At 41.6% G+C, this 25,926-nt stretch overlaps 1 protein-coding gene across 1 annotated transcript in view; it reads right to left on the bottom strand.

The window, feature by feature from the left end:
* Positions 1 to 25,926, bottom strand: part of PTPRN2 (protein tyrosine phosphatase receptor type N2) — an 816,843-nt gene that overhangs the window by 505,902 nt on the left and 285,015 nt on the right. The window contains exons 4-5 of the mRNA XM_054990963.1: positions 17,121 to 17,238; positions 15,276 to 15,435 (exon numbers count right to left, since the gene is read on the bottom strand). Of these exons, the coding sequence (XP_054846938.1) occupies positions 15,276 to 15,435; positions 17,121 to 17,238 (278 nt within the window). The remainder of the gene's footprint in view (positions 1 to 15,275; positions 15,436 to 17,120; positions 17,239 to 25,926) is intronic.

Here is a 25,926-nt window from a genome sequence, read left to right as displayed (position 1 = left end):
TGAATATCCAGACCCACAAATGTTGGCTTTTCGTCAGCTCCTATGAAGACTCAGAGTGCTTTATCACAGAAAAAGGAGTTCCATGCACAAAGGCTGTATCCAGATTTCATGTACAAATCGGAGTTTATTTGTGATGGGATGAAACTGGTTAATTGTGAGGCTTGCATGTCCCCTGTCCAATCCCTTCTCTTTCTGCATGGCATACCAAAAGTGAAAACAGAACAATATTTTGTGAAATCTAAACATAGCTACCTTGACAAACTGAGGCTTGTTTCTTTCCCAGTAAGTAGGATCCTGATTATAATAATAACAGTGTGCTTATATTATATACCACTCTTCTAAACAGATTAGTGCCTCACTCAGAGCAGTGAACAAAGTGAGTGTTATTATTGTCTCCACAATACAGCTGGGGAGCTGGAGCTGAGAGGAGTGGCTTACCCAAGGCCACCTACTGAGCTCATAGCAGCAGTGGGATTCAAAGAGCAGAGTGCTGACTCACAACCCAACCACTTAACCACTATGCTACAGCAGCTCTTGATTACTGGGGGAAGAAAACAAACTTCCATTTGTTAAGGCACTTGCATTCAGATGTATTGTATGATTTGTATATGACAAAGGAAGCTTGCACTCTTGAAAGCTTATACCCTGGAAATCTTGTTGGTCTTTAAGGTGCTACTGGACTTGAATCTTACTATTCTATTGCAGATCAATGTGGCTACATTCAGATATTATATCCAGCTGGAGGTAGGTTGAAGACTTCCATCTTCAGTACTGGTGCATTATGCAATAGGAACAGGCACGGGAGCACACCAGCCCAACAATAAATCAACTTGTGCTTGTCTCAAACTATAACAATGGACTTCAGCTGAACTAAGATGATTAATGTGCAACCTCTGTGTGAATCAAGGCCACAAGGACCCAAGTTGTCAAACTACTGTTAACAAACATTTGATCTAGGAAAGGTTTGAGATTAGCTACCTGAAGCACAACTGGATTTATTAATAAGGTTTCAGTAAAGGATTGCCTCACTGTAGGTGGATTATTAAAACTCCCTCTGGAAAATAAAGCACAGAACTTTTTATTTGATTGAACACAAATCTCTTTTTCTGTGGGACCAGCATAATCACCAACTCTAAGAAATTCTGCCTCTTTATAAATCTCCAGCATCCAAAATATGGAAGATGTTCACCTATAGGCATGCAGTGGCCATTCTTCCAGCAGTGAAGAAATGTGATTTCCCATGCTTTATTTATTTAGATATTTATACACTGCTTTTCTCCCCAAACAGAATACAAAGCTGTTTGCAAAATTATTCTGTTCTTCTCCATTTAGCTTCACAACAACTCTGTTAGATAGATTCGAATGAGTGACTGGCCCAAGTTCACCCAGCAGCCTCCCATGGCAGATTGGAGATTTGAACCTGGTACAGTGTGGCACATGCGGAAGACAACTGTGAACTCAAGGAGTTAGTGGTGTGCCACAGTGTGTGCGCCCAGAGTGCTTTGCAGGCCAGGCCTGAACATTCTGTTTTGGCAATGTAAGATGTTTTTCTCTCTTAAAAACACATTTTCCATCTCAGTATCCACCTTATCAGATCACAATGTCCTGTCATTGTATTGGGAAGTGGGATGTTTGTGAGTTAAACCATGCACCTGATAAGAGGATCTTTAAAATAAAAAAAAAAAAGAGGATCTTTTAGGATGTTTGCCATGACTGTATCAGTTGGCCTTGAATATATCACTTCTCTCCAAGTCCAGTTATTGGGAAACAAGTACACAGCTGCAGCCATACAGCTTCTATATAAGGCCAAGTCCACACATCTCAAGTCTGCCACTTTTTTCCCGTCCGTTATTCGCTTCTCAGAGGGCTGTTCACATACTCTTACCTCAATCCTGCCATTCTCTCGCGCCTTTCGCGTTGTGCCTCAGATGAATTTGTCATGCGTTCAAATGCTTCTTTTGCGCGGTTCTTACCATGGACTTTGTTCATATTATATGACTCATATAAAGACTAGCAACTGTTTCCTTCTACTTTTCAACAAGGGCCGAATCCACGCTTCTCAATTTTTCCGCTTTTCCCCCACCCATTATTTGCTTCTCAGAGGGCTGTTCACATACTCATTTCTCAATCCCGCCATTCTCTCGCGTCTTTCGCGTTGCGCCTCAGACGAATTTGTCATGCGTTCAAACGCTTCTCTTGCGCGGTTCTCACCATGGACGTGGACAAATAGAAGTGTTTCACAAGGAGAGCGCCCCCTTCAAACCACCCCACTTCCGTGTTTGCAGCCTTTCCGGAACACCATCCCTGTTTGCCGTGCAATTATCGAGCTTTTCCACTCTCTCCACAGCATGCCTGCCTGCCCGCCCTTCCCCCCTTTTTTAAAAAGGGGACTTTCCCAGCATTGTTGCACAATCCTGGCCATAAATCTTAATCGGGGTGCTCCAAAATCCCCGCGGAGACATCAAGGGGTGGCGTCATTTCCATTTCCGTGTTATTTTTAGGATGCTGGAGAGTTGGAAATATCGGTGGCTGTTAAAATTAATTTTTTTTTACTGTTGAAATTACTGTTATAGCGGAAATCCATCATTCTAACATTACATTCAAGTGTCAAATAATTAGTCTGCCCGTTTGGAGAGTTTGGATCACCCTCACCTTAAATATCAGTTCAAATTAGCCCGCCAGAATAATGGTCCAATGGATTTCAAAGAAGAAGGCATAGAATAACATTAACCAATCACAGGCATCATAGGGGTGTGGCCTCGCCATAGCAATTTAGCAAAAAACCGCTATAGCGGAAATCTGATGAATTTTTTTTAAAAAAATGAACGTGATGTCATCATCTGTGACGTCGTATCTAAACCCGCCCCATATTGCACGATTCTACCAGGGATGTGGATGAAGTATAGTGCGAGGCAGCAGCAGTAAGAGAAGGGATGTGAACACGGACTGGGACACTGCGGGATAGATAGAATCCAGCGCGATTAATGCACATGAAAAGCGGAAGGTAAGGAAGTGTGGATTCTGCCAGAGAACACAGTAGAACCCCAGATTGTGATGAACGAGGGGTGCACTTGTGGTTGTTTGCTGGGGTTCCTGAGAGCAGTACAGGGGTGTAAGCATACTATCTGTTCTGTACATATTCATTTATTTCTTGTAAAATCATTGGAAGGATTTAATAAATCTGTTTTCCTTCAACACTTGTGTGTCTATTGTCTTCAGTCCAAAAGAAGCATTGCCCCTTAGCAACACACCTGGGTCTCTCACATCCTAGTCTAACTCTCTAACAAGTATACCATTCTGGCTCTCACTTTTGTGGCATGAGGAGCAGAATTACCATTCACTCTATTATGCAGTGTTAGAATAGAAAACCCAAGAGAACATAAACTCCATTAATTTTTACATTTGCTTCCTTGCCCCTCCATCACAGTGCTGAGAACAGTGTTTTAATCCCACAACAGCCCTGTAAGGGTGGAGTTGAGAGGCTACCAGTGAAATCTGAAGCAAAGTTCCTCCAGTCTAAGCCCATTGTAAACAATATGCTTAGACTGGAGTAACTCTTCTTCAGATTTCACTGTACAAGAGCAATCCTTAAAAGAGGATTGAAGCCTATGGGTTTAGCAGGGTATGACTACACTGTATTTTAATCAGATTACCTAGGGAGCAATCCTAACCAATTCGACTCAGAAATAGAATTTTATTCAGTGGGGACTAATCCCCAGGAAAATGGTCTCAGGATGTCAAGAACTGTGCATAAATTCCTATGTCTTGCAAATAAATAAATGTAGTGTGTTTACCACATGGTTGAACTTTTAGGTTTGTATTCATGTCCACATGTGCAACCTTGTAAATCTCATAAGATGCAATCATGGATTCCTTGTGCAAAGCTTCCATCTGAAGAACTGGGCAAAATTGCACTCTTCTACAGGTTTTATTTTTACTGAATTGCTGCTGTGATTCTGAGAACTGTAGCTCACACGGTTCATATCTCATCTTCATGGCTACTTACAAAAATGCTGATTGCATGAACTAGTCTGGACTAAATTTTAATTAAGCAGGTTTCTTATTATCTCTAATTGTTTCATGCAAACTTCAGGGAGTGGTATAACATTAAACAATGAACAGTCATATTGAGCGATGGCAGCAAGGAGATCATTAATATATCATGAAACCACTAGTGGTTTAGGAGAGAAGACAGATCATCATACTAAGAATCTTACATAACCTTTCTCTGTATAAGATGTACTGAAGCTTTGAAATATTTTAGAACCTACTTCAGAGAAGCCCATATGATGAAGGTTGTTAATTAACACCCTCTAGTTAAAAGTGTTGCAAAGCATATAGATGATCAAGCAAAAAATGGTTCTAAAGACTCTCTTTTGATCAAAACTAGTAATGCTTTCGCCTCTGAAGCCTGATTGTGCAACTGCTGCATAATGGGATGTACTGGAGGCTGATTGCTCATCACTTGGTAATCCACTCTGCTATAAATTGCAGTTAGACTAAGATTCAGCTGGGAACCACTTGCTCTATCATTTGTCCTGCAGAAAGGAAGGCACATAAATACAGTTTGCTTTCTAGAGTACTGCCTCTACACTGTTGAACTGAAAAGCCAATATATCAAATTGGCGGTCCTCCTGACTATTCTTCTTTTAGTATTCTGGAACATTTGCATCAATCAAATTCTTCTGGGTTGTCAAGTCTTCTCCTCTGGAAGTTTGGATTATTGCTACCCCACCCCCACCCCCGTCCCCAGCCTGACTACCATCTCCTACTGTGAATTAGGTTTACTATACAAGGTATTCACCATCCATGTACTTGAGCCAGCGCTAGAGAGATAATTTATGTAGGACTGCTATAAACATCACTAGAGAACTGGGGGGAGGGGGAATCCATTTCCAGTAACTCAGCCTTGCTGTTAGCCTCTCACTTACTTTTCCAAGTAACTTGCCACATATGCTATTCAAATATCCTGGTCGGTGGATATGTATAATGTTTTTCATTCATCTTTAACTGTAGCATCACCTTATCATTTGTATGTATGAATGAATCATCACAGATTAAGCTCTACAAATGATGGGCAGGTAAAAATGTGTGTGTACTGATAGATTTTTAAAATACTTATCTGTAATGTTGGCCGTCGTCACACGGGCTTTTATTTAGCGCTAAAATGGCGCTATTTCCCGGCAAACACCCACCTTATTCCAACACTGTAGCGATTTTCTCTCTTCTGCTTTGTGCTTGATAGTCGCGCTATTTTGTGCCTCAGTGTGAATGCCTCACATCGATGTATTTCGCCTCGCAACGTCCTATGCCCTCCCTTCAATCCCAGAATCCATTTCTTCCTGCGACTCCCCTTTTTTTATTTTATTATGTCCTTATAACGCCATAACGACATAACACAATGCAAACTTTCTGCTGAAGTAAAAATGACTCAATCGCCATGGCAGAGTCTTCAGCGATGGGGATCACACCAGACAGGGAGTTTTCTGCGGGCAAAGGGCTATTTATATAATTTCAAAGTTGGAAAAACAAAAGGGTCGTAATGTTTTGCTCTAACGGAATGTTTATATGCTGTTATTCTGTTACAGCGGAATTAAACGCCAGAATAATTTTTTAAAAAGGGGGGGAGGAGCTGCTTCTGCGCGGCTAGAGAGAACAGAACAGAGTGCTTCGGTGTGGACAGCTGGTGGCACGAAGAGCCGTTAGGTAACCCAAAGAAACGTTACTGTGCCGATAACAGGTAGGACGCTATATGCTGTAAATTTAACGGAAGAGATGCCCATGTGACGACGGCCGTTGTGTTAACTGGCATCAAATTTCCTTTCCATTAAAAGTGGAGAACAACTGTTTGTCTTCCCTTACCAATTCAACAACTGTGGGTGATGCCTAATTTATGCTTGGTTCCTGTTGCTGAGAAGGAATTGGCAAGTTGGTCTGCCGGATAACTGCACAGTTCAGCTGTTTATCTCCTCCTACTCCTAATCTAGCTAGGTTTAGACACCTGGGTAGAGAATACATTTTTTTTTAACATAAGCCATTACACCTGAATATTATCCAGGGACTTACTACTTATTAATTAGATGGTGCTTTTAATCAGTGCCCAAAGCTACTACTTAGCACTTATCATACTTAGCCTGTGCATCACACTATGTCTTTAAAACACTTTACAAACTGCACTTCACAAATTCCCTGTGAGCCAAGGTATGTTATCACCCCTCCTTTATGTCTACATGAAGATTAACTTGTACTGTGTATATCATTAGTGCCACTTAAGGCCCATAAAATGAATTTTGGGGAAATGTATACTGCAAACAGAATCAATTCTCAATCTAGACAGAGCTCTTCTGCAGGAAGAAAAAAATAGTGCTGCTTGAAAACTTGTACACCACCACAATGGCAGAAGTGTGTCTTGTATTAGACCAAGTCTTCTCTTCCACATGCTTCTCAGAGAAGCTTTCTATGTCAAATGACAAAACCACAACAGCTCCTTCAGGCATATTCCTACCAGGATTCCTCACTTTTTCAACTCGCCAACAGCAATTCCTTGCATTGCGCTGGAGGTCACTTGTAAGGCTTGCCACAACTTCTGAGGGTGGCTTATTATTTATTCAAATCATTTCAATCCTTGCTTATGCACCAAAGGTGCTTAAGCAGGCTTACAGACAATTAAAATAATTCAAAAATATTAAAATATCAATATATTATTAAAATTATTATTATATTATTAAAATCACATTTTAAAAAACAATAATATTGGGTGTTACAGGGATCTTATGACATGTGGAGAGGTTAGAGTTGCCAATATCCAGGTGGTGGCTGGGGATCTCCCAGAATTACAACTAATCTCCAGATGACAGAGATCAGTTCCTCTGGAGGAAATGGCTGCTTTGGAGGGTACACCCTATAACATTTTACCCTGCTGAAGTCTCTCCCTTCCCCAAACCCCATCTCTCCAGGCTCCACCCCCAAAATCTCCAGCAATCTCCTAACCTGGAGCTGACATCTCTAGGAGAGGTCTCCAAAGCACATGCAGAGCTAAGTGTGCAGTTCTTTGAGGTACCGCCAAAGGGTACATACCATTCCTCAAGTTTCCTTTCACACATTTTGCATCATTAAATCTAGGTATATCACCTGTCCACAAGTGGCAAGTCACAGGAGCTGCTTGCACAAGGAAGGGGGGGGCATACTGGTATGTCATCATTTCTAGCTTGCCTCCTTTACCAGATTTAGATGGAGCGGGTAAATACAAACTGGGTAAGAGGAGGGGGAAGGAGAGGGGAAGCAATAAACAGGAGAAAACAATAGATAGACAATGTTAAGGTACATTCACTGCTTCTTCCTGTGCTGCTACCATAGCCATAGCCACTGGCAGCTGTTGTAGCATAGTGGTTAAGTGGCTGGGCTCAGAGCCGGCACTCTGCTGGTTTGACTCCCATGACTGCCATGAGCTCAGCAGGTGACCTTGGGCAAGCCACTCCTTTCAACCCTGGCTCTCAGATGTATTGTTGGGATAATAATAACACCAACATTGTTCACTGCTCTGAGTTGGGTACTAATCTGTCTAGAAGAGTGGTATATAAGCAAACTGTTGTTGTTCTTGGTTCAGGTGCTGATGGCCAGGAGTTTTTATCATACTTGTAACCTAACTCGGACCCCAGTGAGAAAGGACGGCTATGCATGAAAATAAATAAATAAATAAATAGTGGTGCCCACCTCATTGTGCCTGTATCTGGTCATACAAGCCCTCCTTTTGTGTGCATGTGTGTCTTTGCCATCATGGACTGCACTTGAAATTATAATCTCCATGTGAAGAAAAGCATGTACTCTCACTTATAAGCGCAAAGCAAGTATTTATTTTGCAGCAAGGGTCAGGATGGAAGCTGCAAGACGAGCAGCAAGAGGTAAAAGGTTTTCTGTCACAATTAGACATTAAAAACCCTCAGGTGCTGTCCGGGCTTGCCAGATCAGATGATTAACATGAAACATTCCCATCAAAACCAGGCAGAGTGCCCAGCTTTATCTTTTTTGCAATGCAAAAGCTGAAGTGGCAGATAAGATATTTGTGTAGCCTTGGGGAAATTCTCTGCAATTTGGGTCAATAATATTTATCATCCTCGTATTTATTTTATGCAGAGTTTTCATTCTTTAGTACCCCTAAGCAACTGCAAGCAGAAATGGATATACTTGATAAATAAGAACTTCTGGTTTTAAAGTTGTCTGATGCAGCCATTTACCAGGAGACCAACATAATCCAGACTTGGTACCAGATTTGTCTGCATTAGATCAAGTAGAGTAATGCTGCTTTACATTAACATTCCAGATTTTAGATGAGCAGGAGTTTTATACTCTGTGAGTTCTTTTATTAACATATCACGATAAGCATCACTTAAGAAAAGTGCATTTCAAACTAACATAAAAGCCAATTTCTTATCATAGAACCTAGCAGCAGCAGCAGCAGCAGTAGTTTACAAATGGATCCAACATCCAAAGAAAACACAGCCTCTGTAATGCCACAAGATTAGGAGAGTATTAAGTTAAAAAACAAACATTTAAATAACACTGGGGTGATTACTACTGAGGTCAAAGATTGCCCAGCTTGACATTTTTTTCCATTTAAATTATTCTAACCTCATACTGTAACTCTGTATTTAACCAAGTTTTGTGCCACTATATTTTTCAATGAATTGTTCTTGTATTGATAGAATTAACAATCTGGACTAGAGACATTCCCCTAGATTTTACAGTATGAAGGAATGTGTAATTTGCGGATCTGCTCTTGACCTTTGTTCGAGAGAGAACAAGGCTTGGCAACTGATGTACAGGATGCTTTACTTGCTCTTCATACTGAAGTTGTTTTCAGCCATTCCTCATTCTGGTGGTCTTTATCTGCTTATCCAGAATATCACAGAATATCACACCATACAATTTAGTAGTCCCTTCTCCCATATTCCCCTGCCTGCCATGGAGAAAAACAAGACTTCTGTTTCCCTGGCAGGTGGTATCAGAGAATGGATTGCTAACAGAAGGGAGGAGAAAGTTTGCCTGAATCTCTGCACGGGAACTTGGAACTGCAGTATTGCAAGGCTTGCCTGAGACGGGACCTGAAAGCCAATGTTTTGGTAAAATCTCAAACCTTGTGAATGTTCACAGCATTTCAAATCTCTAAATTAAGTTATGTGAAAGGAGAAAACTCACGAAGGTTGGGCAAATAATAGCAGGAACAGTTTGAACTCCTACAGTGTAATACTATTTCAAGAGATTCTTTTTATTTCCTTTTTGCAGCCTTTGTGTCCCAGCTGCAGCTACAGCTTCCCAGTAATCCATGTTAGGGGGGAATTTTGCCCAATGGCTCTCCCAAAAATTGCAGCAATGAGACTCATTAGCTGAGTCAGAATGTACCACAGTAACACATCAAGATGGTTGTTGTGTACAGCAAAACAACAGCACGGACATTTTCCTTTGGTACTCAAAAAAGCTTTAACATCTTCCAACAAGATCTGGATTTTCTAACCCAACAAAATAAATATCCTAGCTATTATTCCAAAGGGAGGCTCACTCCAAGAAAGGAGTGGAGTTTTCATACATATTTTGAAAATATGGCATCTTCAATCTGACCTAATACTTTCACAAGCTTCCCATCACTGTATTGTTTATAATGGCCCCAGATAACCCAGGTTGCTTTAGGGTCAGCCAGAGGCAAAACAATAATGTTTTCCATTGAGGACCTGGTGCATTGGCTCTGAGTCCATCCTGTAAGTTTATAAAGAGCTATTTACAGATGGGCATGAAATAATGGGAGCCAACACCAACACCTGGATAATTCAGGAAGAACATCATATATTTTACAGCAATCTATGGGTGCGCAGTGCCCCAGGGCAAAACACACTTAATCACAGAGCAGGCAACCAGTGAGATGCAAAGAGTCAGGCGTCCTCAGTCTGAGCGTCCCTGTATTCTGGGTGAAGCCACCCTGGCTCTGAGCTCTGAGTAGGGTTGCCAGGTCAAGCCTGACAACTGGAAGGAAGGTTGAGGATAGGGACATGATGGGGCTGCCATTGCAAGCATGACAATGTCACCTCCAGCTTTCTGCCATAGAGTTTCCAGAGATTCCACAGCTACCGATCATGACTTCTGAGTTTTCTCCAGAAGTCACGCTCGCAATGGTACTATTTTTCAGATTTTTCTGCCACCGCAGTTCCAAGCAGGGGTGGGCAACAAGAGTTTGAGGGAATTCCCCACCCCTACTTGGGGTTTGGCAGCCGAGGTGTCAAATTGCAAATTGCTGAGGCTCCTCCTTGCCAAGCTTTTACTGGTATTCAAGGGAGTGTACCATGTCCCTTCTCCCTAGCTACAAGGTCTTTGGGTCAAGGATAATAGGACCCCTCAAAGGGTTCCTGCCCCAGTTACATGAGGCACTATAGCCCAAGCTTCTGGTATCTTTCATCCATAAATTGATGCCTCAGCATGCTCACATAACCTATGAAAAAAACAAGTTTAAGTGGTATGTATAATACCACTTAAACTTGCTTTTTTCATACTGATCTTGCCATTAGATGAAATTGATGCCAAAAGCAACTACCTCACTAGGTCCTGGATGGGTCCACACTTGCAACCTTCAGAGCAGAATATGCAAGAAAACCTCACTAGCTAGCAGCAAATTGGGCAGGTGAGGCAACCTTCCCCCCAATGGGCCCCCAAACAGCTGACCAGCTTCTGGCCACTCTGAAGTGTGGGAATGGAGGTTGGGTGCCATGTTGGAGGTGGGTCAGAGAAGCAGGGAGCAACATGCTGGTATTTTTAATAAGCCTTTGCCTGCATGCCTCTTATATGGTGCACCTGCATGCACTGGAGCTGCAATGCCCACCGACTCCCCTGCCAGCAATCCCCACCCACCAACCCCTATTGAGGGTGGCAGTTTTAGCACTGTTTTCAGCTAGACAGCAAGCTCAGATTTTTGAGAAGAAAAGATGCTTAGATCGTTTCTGTGAAAGCCCAGGGAATCACAAGGGAGATGACAAAAAGATCACCAGGCTCAGCTAACATAACCACCAGAATGCCAAATCTCAGTGCCTGTAGACTCGTAGCAAGTGGGTGAGATGGAGGAATAAGCTGTTAAAAACCGATGTACTTCAAAGCTAGGGATGATCAGAGCCAAGAGATGCTGCTCTGAAAAATAATAGACCTAGGAATGGATCAATTCCACTCCATCAAAGCTCTGGGGAGATTATTGGGTCTGAAGTGGACTCTGCCATCTACTCTGAGCAACTGGATTGCAGAGACTGGTACAGTTAGGATTTTTAAAATACATACTCCAGAACAATAGGCAAATCAAAGGTCAGAAAGAATCCTCAATTATGCCCCTTGGGGGATAATTAGAAACATAGATACAAAGACTGATGTTTCCATAGGATACCCCATTTCTATACAACATACTATTTTTATAACAAATCCAAAATGCGCTATATGTAGAATATTCTGGTTCTACCCCTGAAGCGGTGCCATCCATATCATTCTATTCCATCCTGATTTGAAATCAAAATGTAATTCAGTACATTTGGAACCTTAAGGGAGACGACTGATGTAATAACAACACAGAGCTGAACTGGAAAACTGTTCTCACTCTCTTGAGATCAAATGTACTTATTCCTCTCCAAGGCTAAACTCTGGCTGCTTTTGCAACAAAAGCTAACTGCAGAGCACTTATTGCTGTCCCCTCTTGACATCTTCAAGAAAGCTCACACTCCTCCTGAGGATTGCTAAATCTGGCTTTGAAAATTCCTGGAGATTTGGGGGTGGCGTCTGGGGAGAGTGGGCTTCTGGAGGGAGGGCCCTCAACAAGGCAAAATGCCATAGAGTCCAACCTCCAAAACAGCCATTTTCTCTAGGAGGTGAACTCTATAGTTTGAAGATCAAGAGATCTCCAGGCCACATCTGTAGGTTGACAGCTCTATTCCTTCCTCCCCAAATTTTAAAGTTTTATACTTTTACAAATGTTAAAAGCTAATAAATATTTCAGTGAATAAGATGATGAATGTGTGATCAAATATGCAAACCAGCTTGGCATTATGGTAAGAGTGTCCCATTAGACCTTGAGAAATTCAGATTCTAATTCCTGCTCTTGGGCCTCTCATTTTCTCTCAGTCTAACCTACATTACAGTAGGCTTTTTACACCACGTTTTTGTTCCAGCTTGGCTTAACTGTGTTGGTTTCTCCCCTTCCTTGTGTGTATATGTGCCATGAAGTTGCAATAGACTTACAACGACTCCAGCAGGGGGCTTTCAAGGTAAGTGAGAAGCAGAGGAGGGTTTGTCAGTGCCCTTCTCTGTAGACTCTTCCTTGGTTGTCACTTGTTCCATCTAAGTATGGATCCTACTTAGCTTCTGAGATCTGACAATGCAGGCTCCTCCCCGCTCCTTACAAATATAAAAAGGGGGCAGCCATCTTTAAATATAGGGGAGAGGCAAGACTGGCAGCTCAGTCTTTGGTTCAATGATGTGCACATCTGTCATTTCAGCTGCATAATCAGCTCATCCTATGGCTGAGGATAGTGCTATAGTGCTGTGAATTCTGGCCCTTTTCACATTACTTACTGGCTTCTGAAAGATCGCTCAAAACTCTCGCGAGAAGACGCTATCTTCCGCGTTTTTTGCACTACATTTCGTGATGTTTTGGAAGCCAGTAAGTAGTGTGAAAAGGGCCACACTCTCTCTTTCAAATTCATCCTAAATGTAGTGTCCAATTAATCAATGATTTCCTTGGTTTTCACTTTCTCATTGAACAGTCTCAGAGTTATAGAGTGACATCAAGAGCAGGCATTTCACAGGAGCTTCTCCTTTACATGCTTTAGTTCCACTCTTAACCAGTTTATTTCTAAAAAATTATGTTCACATTCGCATGATATCAATTAGAAAGCAAGAATCCAAAAATCAGCTTGAAAAAGAAATATGATTTTTGTATCATGGGATTAAAATCAGGAAAATTCTTGAGGAATTCACCATTTAGAACATACTTTTTCTTTTCCACTGGAGGAAGGGAAGAGCAAGATGATCCTGTTGTCTCAAACAGATTGCTTTATTCAAACCAAGACATGTAGTTTGCATTTCTAACATATTCTTCTCTTTTGTTTTTATCTATGTTATTACTACTGGCACTACTGCGAAAATTCTGGGCATCCCATTGTCCATATGTTTTAAAATGCTCATCAACAGTTAAAAAAACTACAGGATTTTTGCTCTTCATTCTCATGCCTTCATGCTTCCAGGAGCTTGTCTCCACGGCAACACACAATAATGCTGGTGAGGGGTGCCATCACGGCACTCTTCCCCACCAAAGATCTCAGTCATATAGATTATTTATGAATTCATATGACATCCCCAGCATCACTGAAATACCCCTTGGACAAATTCTCACTTTCCAATTGCTTCAAAAGAACAACATCCTTAGTAAGTGTCTCACTACTGTTTCAAAAAAAGCTGAGCAAAAAGCACCAGAGGTGAATGGCACCATTAATTAATTCCTTCAAAAAAAAGACTCCAGTATTTCTCAAGTTTCTTTAAGTACTGTAAGCACACCTGTTGTCTTGCTCCAAAAATCTCACTCTATGCAAGCTGTTAGAAACATTTCTTATACCTAGCAAAAACAGCTTGTTATACCTAACTGTTTGTAAGGATATTTACACATAATAATAACATAACAAATGAAATATGTGAATGTGCCCTCTCCCTCTAAGCCAGATCCAAGTGCTCTGTGCCACAGCTACTCCCCTCATTTATGGGCCCCAGCTACTCCCTTTCCTCTCCCTACTTCCCCACTACATCCCATTAGTTTATTAACACCCAAGACACTTCTCTGCTCACCCCTGCTGTGATAAAAACAGTAAAAAGAAAATACTCTTCTGTGTTTACCTGGGTACTATTTATTTACTAAAAGTTATCTGGAAGATCCAGATCAAACTCAGAATGTGAATGAAACAATGAAACAAGTATTTCCAGCTTTGCCTTTGGGCCTGGTCACTCAATCCTTGAAATAAATATAACAGCTAGCTACTGACCAGAAAGCAATGGGCCTCTTACTAGCTTGCAATGCTGCAAAACTGCTGTAAAGTACCATAAAGCATTATGTTGGAACATGTGTACTTCCATTCCACTGTGGATCCTGACATAATGCAATAGCCCATCTAAGTCTCCCTCAAGCTGCAGAAGGGCAGAAAAACTTAAAGGTGAGTAATATGTAGTCAGTATAGGGTTGCCAGTCCCCGCTGGGGGCAGGGGATCCCCTGTTCCCACCTCCCACCCTGCTTACCTGTCCAGCAGGGAGGAACCCACCTCCTGGGGCTTCTGCATGCCGCAGCAGCCTGATTCAAGCCAGATTCAGCCCAAATTGGGCTGTTGTAGAGCACAGCAGCACTCCTGCATGCCACTGTAGCATGATTCAGTCCAAATCCGGCCAAATCCAGCTACTGCACAGCGCAGGCTGAATCGGGCCCAATTCAGCCCCCTGTGGAGCACGGGAGCTCTCCCAGGGCAGCACATGACCCGCGCAATAACATCACTTCCCGGAAGCAGCAGCATCACATGAGCTGGGCGCACATGCGCGCAGAGCATGCACAAGTGGAAAGATAAAAGGTAGGTAACAGACCTCTGACTTTCCACCCAGGGGGTCGGGGGGACTGGGCAACCGTAAATCAGCAGCAGCTGAGGACAGGGAATGAATAGTCCTGGGATAGAGAGGTGAGAAACAAAAGCCACTAAAGCCCAATAACTGTGATTTAATTAACATTACTTACACTGTGTCCAGCTTTTCTCTGTAGTCATTAGAATTACACATTTTGCCCTTCACAAATAAATGAAAACTAAGATTTGGAAGGTACCAAATTCTGACAGTATTTATACAACACTTTACCTGTGTGCTCACTCAGAGCACTTTTTAAACTTAATTTCCATAATTCTGCCAGCAGCTTTCTGGGTTTTTTTCTATGTAGTTTATTCAATGTTATTTTGATAACTGAAGAGACATTTCTAGTGTTTTTGTTGAGTACAGATTGCAGTCAAAGAATTTCATTTCACAACTCAGGCTCTTCACTATTGTGATACACCAGCCCTGACTATCACTCTCTCTTTTTTCAGTCGCTATTTTTATTTTTGTTTTTTCTGTGGCTTTACACCAATATTGGAATCTAACAGCAGCATGAAAGAAGAAAGAAAGAAATGGAAAGAGAGAAGAAAAGGAAAAAAACATTTTTAAAAACTTTAAAAGAACTCTCTGAAGATTTCACCTTGACTTTGTTGCCCTTGATCCTTGAATATAAATTTGGAGCTCCAGACTGAGAGAGAATATCCAGGTAAGCAAGGTATTGCTGAGGTGACTTAGCAAAGTTCACATCTTTATCCAGACCCAAACTTCTTCTGTTGCTGTCTACATTCTGCTTTGAGGTCCTGCACATCAAAATCAAAAGAAAAAATGTTATCTATCTAATGAAAATATAACAGCGCATAAATTAAAATGATCATCACTTTAAAATCTATAGACCCTAGCTGTATTTCACCAATATTTTCATATTTCAGCAAAAGCAACAATTTCAATCAATTCTATAAATTATCTACCAGTAAGCAATTTAAGAGACGATACTGGACAGGTGTGTTTTAACACTGGAGGGTTGATAATGGACATTCTTAAATGCAAGAAGGAAGGCTTTGTGGACTCTCTGCAATGAAAGACATTTCCAGTATCAAACGGGTTGTAGTAAGGATTGTAATTTAGAGACACATCCTTATAAAAAATAAGGATTTGCAAAGGATCCCTGCTGGCTTAAGTGAGAGGAGCTGAGACAATAGAGTTGGGAGCATCTGGAGAAGCAGGGAAATACAGTTTGGGCAACAAAACATTACATTTACTTTTTCTTTAGGGAGTCGATCATATATTTGAACCCCTAATTTATCACAAGAATTTCAACTGAGATTTAGTTCACACAATGAATATATTTTTTTATCTCCAATAGTAACAAGAAGAAATACCTACTAGAGGAGATACTATATCCTAAAGCTCTCTCTTTGAACAAAGAGGCAGAACAGAAAAGCATATACAAGTGTATTGAAAAGAACTATTACGTTGTTTATCTGTGACAAGAATTTTTATGACTGCTTTATGTATGCCTGTTGCGTGTGTCCATGTCTGTCTGTCTGACTACCTTTTATTAATCCTGTATTTCCTACACCTCCTCTCCTCTAGGAGACACATACACAGTAGAAAACTAGCCTAATAAATACACAGAAGAGACAACGCTGCTTTCTATCCAAGTTTTAAGGACCACTATGATCTATGAGGAGCCCCAGTATCCAACTGTACCTTTTTGTTCAATTAGAAAGAGGAAACAAGGCTTTATCTGGACTTTCTTCCCCTACCCCACAAGAGAATGTCACAGCCCATTTTAGAAGAAAAAGTGAAGACTTTTAAAAATTCCAACAGGTATTTTCAGATTTTTCGAACATGGAGGTGAGCTTTGAATTTGTTGTGATGGTAGGGTTGCCAGCTCTGGGCAATTTCTGGAGATTTGGGGGCAGAGCCTGAGGAGGGCAGATTTTGAGGAGGAGAGGGAGTTCAGCAGGGATGTGATGCCATATAGGCCACTCTACAAAGCTGCCATTTGATCTCTGCAGTGTTGGGAGACCATTTGTAATTCCAGAAGGACTCCAGGCTCCACCTGGAAGCTGGCACCCCAGCTGATGGAGATTTTACTGTATATTTAAATACATTGATTTAATGTTGCTTTAATTCTGGTGTTGTATTTTTCAAAAAAGGTATACAGTGTTTTCATTTTTAAAGACAGGTAATTAATACTTTTTGGACAAATAAAATTAATAACTAGTTCCAAGATGCTATGATACCTTGGACAAGAAAACACTGCAGGCCAGGAAGGAAATATGTTGCATCTAAAAGGCAATTTCCAAGCAAAAATATCTATCTTCTACTCAGTTTGTCTCTGATAGTCACACTTGTCATTTCTTCACCATCTTAATGGTTCTTCAGTTCACCATCTTATGAACAGTGTTTTGGTCTTGCAAGATCTGTCTCCATAATCATCATCACAGCATTATGGTACATAAAATCATTGAACATTTACCTTGGCGCATCCGACTCCTCTGATGAAAATGTCCCAGAGTGCCAGTCATGGATCTTATGGAGATTTGAGAGTTCACGGGCAATAATGTGTTGTGTGTAATCATCTTGCCAGTTAAAACCTGGAAAATAAAGCCATACTAAATACAGTTTTAGACACTTGATATCTAGGCAAAATAAAAAAAAATTAAAAATCTCAACCTTATATTACATATGAACTAAATTTAGTAAAAGTTCTGATGGTTAGAATATTATTTTTGACTTTCTACTTTTTCAAAGAACTACAGGGTCCCTTCTCCGGGAAGTCATTGTGCTAATCAGACCTTTCTAAGTACTGTACTGTAGTACTGACATACTGATGCTTTTAAAATGCTCTCTTCCAAGAAGACAGTAGGTGTTGTGATGAGGATTAAAAAGGAGATTATATTTCATGGAATTTTAGTGTTGTTTAGTCACTAAGGACCTATAAATTATCATTATAGGGATATTTATATCTATTTACAGAACTACTTGACAATCCCTGAGCCAGAAATAAAATACAAGGAGCTTCAAAATTGAGTTCTGATAGATAACAAAAAGTTACTTTTCAAAGATAACTAATATGCTATCAGCTTCATAATATAAATTCCAAATATTGTCATTCCTGTGTGGCTTCCTCAGGAAAACGTGTATACTTTTAATAACTCAATATGGAAAGCATTGTTCTAGTGAAAACAATTATAATGGCCTGTAACACATTGTATCTGGGGACCAATTTGTGTTTTCTTTACACTCAATTGTTATGACAAAGAGCTTTAAACAAGGGCAAGGTATCGTTGTGAAAGCAAATTCCATGCAATTACGCATTAATTACATGCACCACTGCTCACATAGTAATTATACTTAGAATAACCCTATAGCTCTAAAATAATTGTTAGATTTGTAAATGTTATGATTAATACTTTTAGTTTATATAGGCTTACCACCTCGGAATTATCTATAATTATTTTGTATCTATCTGTATTACATCACATAATTGCAATTATTGACATTCTACTTTTTAGCCCACAGTAAATTATTACTCTCTAGTACAGGTATTTTGGGGTTAATTTTCTTTTGTCTATTGATCTGAAGAAAGCATTTGCACTTTATAAAAAATTACCACATAAGCAATGCTACCATTCTAGTTTAATTGCTCTGAACAAGCACCATAGATTACCTGGAAATTCATCCTATTGATTCCATTGGGATTTATTTCTAGGTGACCACAAGACAGTTCTATACCTTTTGGCTGATATGCTGAAAAACAGCAATAGCCGTCTCAGTGTGCTCCGCCTTATAAAATGTGAGCAGTACATGATGATTTCATGTATATCAGCTACATGATTTCATTGCTTCAGTATACATGCTTGAGCAATAATTCAGGCACTAAATTCAGAAAGTGGAATCAATAGGGATTACTTCCAAGTACATGTGTTTCAAAAGTATACAATTACTTTTAAAATGTAACTTTCATTCAATGAGTTGTTGGAGCAGATTTGTATAACGATATTTCAACTAAAACCTTCATGGTGTCTAACAAAAAGTTCATCAAGAATCAAAATGCAAATTAAATGACAATAGCAAACAACAAAAGAAAGCAGTTTGGCTCAGTCAGAACAGACAATAACACTGCTATCGATGCTACAATGTTGCCAAGATTAATACTGCTAAACAGCTACCCCCTTTTTAAAACAACTATCACTTTTTTAGCTTCCTATTTTTAAATTTGGCCTTTCCTCTGAGAAGCTCAGGCTTATCAGGAGTCATCCCATTTTACCATCACAACAATGCCATTAGATTAATTAGGCTTGTTGTTACTGGTCCAAATTCACTCAGTAAGCATTGTTGCTGAGCTGGAATTTGAACTTTCTTGGTCCAAGTCTAGCCACTACCCCACAACGGCCTGCCTGTGGATGCGATCTTCTCTCTTCTTCACCACCATCTACTGGAAACAGCTACCTATATAGATTGCCATTAAAATATCTTAAATACGAGGTTGGTAAAATCTTTTTTTGAAATGTGTGAATTTTAATTTCTATACTCAAAACTATAAATCAAAGCAAAAGTAATCCTTTTTGGAGAGAGAAATATATTTCTATAAGCATCACTTTTACAGCCCCATCATCAACATATAACTTGGAAAGTACATGTTCCACTGAAAATATCACTAGGATTGCAGCGACGCCTAAAAGCTATCATGAATGTCAGCTACATCCTTTCATTGTTTCAGTTAGAAAAAAAATATTACTCATACCATGCTCAATAAAATAGCTCACACAAGAGCATTAATACCAAGTTGGGAACTGCACTAAAAATTAGGGCTGAGAAACAGCAAATGACGCTGCTTGGCAATTTCCTCTCCCCTTTTGTCTCTGCTACTGCTCCTAGTGGCGTGCTCCTGGCCCAGGACTCAATTACAACAATTTAACTCCGACGGCTGAGCAGGATCACAGTAGTGCTGTTGTACACATATTATTTCCATGTCACTAATGTGGAACTGTACAGTGGGACACAGAACTACCAATTAACTATCCCTACAGGAGTTCCACCTACACTGTACATTTCCCAACTGGGAATTCCCACAGATGAACAGTGCAAAACTACATACGGTGGGATCTAGTTAAGACAATGGTTCTGTCAAGTTATTAATTGTAACAAAAAGTTTAAACCAAAATACTGCAGTTAAGCAGAGAAGCTGAAGAAGGAAAAGAAGAGAAGGATGTTAACCTCTAACCTTAAATCCAAGTGTGTGATGTTGCTATATAACTTTCACTGCCCAGCCTTATGTCTTTTGTGTCTTGGCTTGCTCTGTGGAGGAATTTTTACTTGTATTTTGGGGCAAACTTTATGCCCCCATTGTATAGCTAACATAGAACCGCTTATCTGTAGGGGCGACTGTGACAAGTTGGGATAACAGGAGCAGGTGCTGAAATATTTTTGGTGAGAAAAACCTCATTTAATCCTGGGCTACTGCTCACACTACACCAAGTAGGGGTGTGCAATCCGAGTTTGGCAACTGGTTTAAAAGCCATATTTATGTTGATCTGGCATAATCCAGCTAAGCCAGATCAAATCTCAGAACCTCAGATTGGATCCTGGCACCTTGACTTGCTGGGCCAGATTATTCAGCCATAGCCTGCCACAACAGAGGCTGAGCAGCAGTGAGCAAGAGGGCTGCAGAGTGAATGGAGGCAAACTCCACACCACGGCAGGAGAATTGGGTGAGGCTTATGGGGCGGGGGGAGAAAGCAGCAGGCAGAGTGGATTTCCATCCCATCCCACCCCTTCATCCCTACCCAAACTCTCTTCAAGCCACTGCCAGTCACCTTTTAAATTCCGCAGCTCAGCAAGTTGCACCCTCCCTTTGCTTGAGTAAAGGGATTAGCCATGGGATCCACTGGTTCAACACTGATTGGGATTCTCTGGTTGGACAATTTTCCCTAGGCCAGTTTGGCTAGGGATCCTGACAGTGTTTTGCCATCTTCTGGCCATGGAGCAGGGGTGACTGGGTGTGTGGGGGCGGGGAAAGGGAAGGGGAGGTAGTTGTGAATTTCCTGCATTGTGCAGGGGGTTGGACTAGATGACCCTGAAGGTGCCTACCAACCCTATGATTCTATGCTTCTATATGCTTGAGAGGGAGTTTTAATGTTGAACCACAGAATCCCAAGCAAGAAGGGAGGGAAAGCCACAGAGTTTAAAAGCCTTGGAAATGTTTCCTCCGTATGTAACAATGAAGAATGGCCAAGGGTGGTTTGTTCAGGGGACAACTTGGGATTCATTCATTTTCCCCAAACTGGAAAATTCATTTCCAGATCGGGGAAAATGTGTGAAGATCTCATTTTCATTTTGGTAGATGATGTACTTTGCATTATACATTATCATATTTCAGATCTCAAGGTCATGGAGCAGTACTCAAATTATTTCAGTACCCTTCTCAATGAGGGAGGAAGGGCTGAATGTCTTATTTCAATACTTATTTTGAATTTCGGGGGGGCGGGAACCCTTGACACTACAACTGATTAAAAGATCTGATTGCTGAGGAAAGAAAGATTAGGAATCTATTAAGTTCAAAATGATATTACTCGATCTTCTTGCCATGGATAGATCAGAAGCATTTCTCCAGTTTATGTACTCTTCAATCTTCCTTTTTTTAAAAAAAAATTTTTATTGGTGAGTACATAAAATATTATTCAGTACACAAATTCCCCATCTTATCTAAATTATGTCAGCCCCCCTTCCCCCCCTCCTTACTGACTTCCAACAGCTTTCCAACCCCTAACCCATCTTATTACTCAAATTACTCTTAACCATAATTTTTCTAACTCTTATGTATGTTATATCACTTATTCTAAGCATATTCAAATTCTTCTATATCTCCAATTTTCTAATATATCAATCTGCACTTCACTGTTTAAACTATCTATTTTTAATACAATCTCCTTATTACTAATATTAGCTTAGATTAATTAATAGCTAAGTTTCCCCATTAATGGTAAAGTTACTTCTCTCTCCCCTTTATAAAATCACATATTAATAATTCTCAAACTGCCACAGCCCTCCTTTCACATCCCATTTTTTTTTCTAGATACTGTTTCAATTTCTCCCAGTCTGCAATATATTCTCCTGGATCAAGATCTTTGAGTTTTCTTGTCATTTTGTCCATCTCAGCCATGTACAGCAATTTGTAAATCCAATCTTCTATAGTTGGTATTTCTTGCACTTTCCATTTCTGCGCATACAAAAGTCTTGCTGCTGTAATCATGTAAAATAACAGTGTTCTGTACTGCATTGAAACATCTTCCATTCCCAAGTTCAGTAGCAACAACTCTGGATTCTTATTTATTTGGGTTTGCAAAACCTCATTAATTATTTCTATTATATCTCCCCAGTATTGCTTAGCTAACTCAGAGGTCCACCACATATGATAAAATGATCCTTCATGCTTTTTACATTTCCAGCATTCGTCTGACATATTTGCATTTCCAAGCGCAATCTTCTTAGGCGTTAAATACCACCTATACATCATTTTGTATACATTCTCTTTAATGTTGGTACAAGTTGAAATCTTCAAAGTATTTTTCCACAAGTATTCCCATGATTCCATTGTTATTTCTTTATGAAGGTTTATTGCCCATTTCACTATCTCGTCTTCCGTATACCATTTTAAAAGTATTTTGTATATTTTTGAGATATCTTTTTTGCCTTCTTGTAAAATCACTTCTTCTAACTCCGAGTTTTTTAGTCTTATTCCTCCCTTTAAGCAGTCTGAGTTGTAAAGATCCCTAATTTGCCTATATTGAAACCATCCATAGTGAAGAGATAACTCTTCTTGTGTCTTTATTTTTAATGTTCTGTGTCCTATTGACATTATCTCTTTATAAGTTAAACATTGTTGTTCATTATAGACAGTTCTCGGATCTATTACCTCATATGGTACCACCCATGAAGGGATACCACTTTCCATGTAATTCTTATATTTCTTCCAGATTGTGAAAAGGCTTCTTCTAATATAGTGATGCAAAAACATAGAGTCCGCTTTAACTTTATCATACCACAAATAGGCATGCCATCCAAACAACTTTTTATGTCCCTCCAAAGTCAGCAGTTTACAGTCTTTTAGCGTTATCCAATCTTTTAACCATGTCAGACAAACTGCTTCATAATATAATCTTATGTTTGGCAGTTGCAGCCCCCCTCTTTCTTTCGAATCTTGTAATGCTTTCATTTTCACTCGGGGTTTCCTGCCTGCCCACACAAAGTCTGAAATTTTTCTTTGCCATTTATTAAATTGTTTGAAGTCTCGGATAATTGGAATAGTTTGCAGCAAAAACATCACGCGTAGTAGCACATTCATCTTCACTGCTGCTATTCTTCCCAACCATGACAAATTTAATTTATTCCATTTTATCAAATCTCTATTTGTTGCCACAGTTTCTCATAATTATTTTTAAATAAATCTATATTTTTTGCAGTCAACTCAATTCCTAAATATTTCACTTTATTAGTTACCTCACAGTCCGTTATATCCATTAATTCTTGCTGTTTTTGCTTCGTCATGTTCTTACACAATATCTTCGACTTCTTTTTATTCACATAAAATCCCGCCAAATCACCAAATTCCTTTATTTTGTCCATTATTTTTGGCATATTGTCTATTGGGTCTTCCACTATCAACATTACATCATCCGCAAATGCCCTGACTTTGTAGGAAAATGCCTTTATTTTTATGCCACGAATTGTATCGTCCTCTCGAATTTGAGTCAGCAAAATTTCCAAAATCAAAATGAACAACAATGGAGACAATGGGCAGCCTTGTCTTGTACCTTTACCTATTTTCAATTTTTTAGTCAAATCGTCATTAACTACAATCGCTGCACACTGGTCTTTGTAAATTCCTTTAACTGCTTGTATGAACTTTTCTCCCATTTGCAGCTTTTCCATAGTGACAAACGTAAAAGTCCCAGTTCAAATTGTCAAATGCTTTTTCCGCATCTACAAAAAAGAGACCAACTTCCCTATCACAGTGCTTATTGTAATATGTCAGGTCCAGTGTGTATTTAAACTGTACTGACTCCATTTTCTAATGTTTCTAGTGTCTAAGTGCTTTCCCCGCAGGTGCACCAGTTCCCAGGCAGCTCCCAGGCAGCTTTCCCACCGGAGGAGACTGTTTTGTCTAACACCGTTCCACCAAGCATTGGCCTTGAAGGAGAGCAGCTTCCCAAGACTGAAAGATGTTGTTTTGAGAACTGTGGGGGGAGGCTGATGCAGATGGGAACTGTTACTCTGTACCTCATGCTTTGCCCTTCATTGGTAACAATGACTGTGTACCATCCTGAGTCTTCTATTCAGGACAGTGGACTATAATGGACCTTTTCTGCAGTAAAGTTTCCTTATTCAATCAATGGACTCTTGTTTGCTTTTGAAAGGGAACCTGTAGGAAGAGCCTTATCTAGCCACAAGCTGACATTTTGTTACCAATCATGCCTGAGTCGGGCCCAGCGGAATCCAAGGTAGTCCCGGACAGGGATCCTTTGTTTGATCCGTATGCGTCCCCCGACAGTCAAACAGCGCAACCCCAAGAATCTCAGGAACCGGTGCCAGCCGGGGCCGGAGCTTCGACTTCTACACCGCCTCTCATCGACCTCGGCAGTGAGGGGACAAGGCCGACGGCTGCCACTCTCCCCTTGATCTCGCTACCCACCCCGTCGGAGTGGGGAGCCAGACCCCGAGAAACGCGAGAGCGCCGGGCCGGAGGACTACATCCAAGAGTTTCGATGGACGGACGCCGAAGCCTAGGGACTGTCCCTGAGCTGGATAGCAGCCAACCGTGGCTGTTTTGGAACAGGACGACCGAACAGACGGACGGGAACACATCCCGCCGCGGCGCCCTGAGTTGGGATTATTCGGAACTTGCCCCATGGAAAGAGCCAACGGAAGTTCCTGAACAAAGTTGGGTGCAAATGCAAAGTCGCACCCATGCTGTAGATTCCGGCATCTCGGCAGTGACGGGTCTAGCCAAAGGAATTCTAGCAGCGAGATCGCGAGTCGATCAAGGAGATCCTCCGCCTTGGGGGCCGTTTTCCCCGGTGAGTACAACCGAGGGAGGTTCCGTGATGGGGCAACCGGGTCCAAGCCGAATGCAACAATTGGAAGCTAGGCTGATCGATATGGAGGAAAGTTTGGCTCATGCCATTCACCTAATCTCAGCGATGGGGGCAGGAGAGAGAATCTCACCTGAAGAAATGGCTGTACAAATCGCCACCCTCCAAAGCGTTATGTCTTATCCAGTGGAGGACGCCCCGCAGCAGCCGCTGCCTTCGGGAGAGGAGGAATCCTACCCTGGAGAACCGGGAGAACCGCCCGCGGAACTCCCTAGAATAGACGAAATTCCGTCTAGCGGGGATACTCCAGCTGAGGTGCCTGGAGAGACTCCAACGGAACCCCCTAAATCGGACGGGGATCCACCTCCCGAGGAGACTCCAGCTGAGGTGCCTAGAGAAGGGGAAGAAGGGCCAACCCGTCCAACCGAGACGACGGTGATACCCCCTCCCGCTTCTCCAATAACAGTTCGGCCGGATCAGACGGAAGAGCCTCCGGCCCCTCCTGGGGAGGAATTGCCGCAACAACCGCTAGAAGTGGTTCCCATTCAGCAAACCCCGAGGGACGGTCTACCAGCGCCACAAGACCAGCCTCTGCTTCCCAGAGTCACGACGCCGGGAGGGGCAAGCCCGCGCGGCCCACCACCCATCAGGCCTTCGCCGCTGCGGCCCCTTCCGCTTCGACCGCAACTAACCCCTTTGCAGCAACCGATACGTTTGCCACTTGATCAGCCAGTATTACCACCTCCGAACCAACCGGTGGGGCCTACACCACTACGACCCCACCAACCCGCCCCTCAGCGGCCGGTCATCACTCAACCGCACCGGCCACCTCCACCTCAACCGCTACTGCCAGCACCTCCGGTATTGCCGCCACCAGCCCGACCAAGGTTGCAGCCGCCTGCCCGACCATGGCTACAGCCACCGGCCCAGCCGAGGGCACCACCGCCAGCCCAGCCGAGGGCACCACCGCCAGCCCAGCCAAGGCCACCACCGCCAGCTCAGCCGGTGATGCCGCCGCCAGCGCAACCAGCGCCGCTACCACAACCGGGTCCCCCCGTACCTCAAGTGCCATTGATGCTTCCGACGGACTTCTACCCAGCACCGGCTCCGAGGCAAGACCTCCCGATGGGCTGGGTGAAACTGGAAGCTACTTTTGATGGGGATCCCTCCAAACTGGGATTTTTCCTA

The sequence above is a fragment of the Eublepharis macularius genome, chromosome 11 (assembly GCF_028583425.1).
Source record: "Eublepharis macularius isolate TG4126 chromosome 11, MPM_Emac_v1.0, whole genome shotgun sequence".
NCBI classification, from domain to species: domain Eukaryota; kingdom Metazoa; phylum Chordata; class Lepidosauria; order Squamata; family Eublepharidae; genus Eublepharis; species Eublepharis macularius.
The sequence above is the reverse complement of the archived record's forward strand: the minus strand, read 5'-3'. Positions and strand labels throughout refer to the sequence as shown.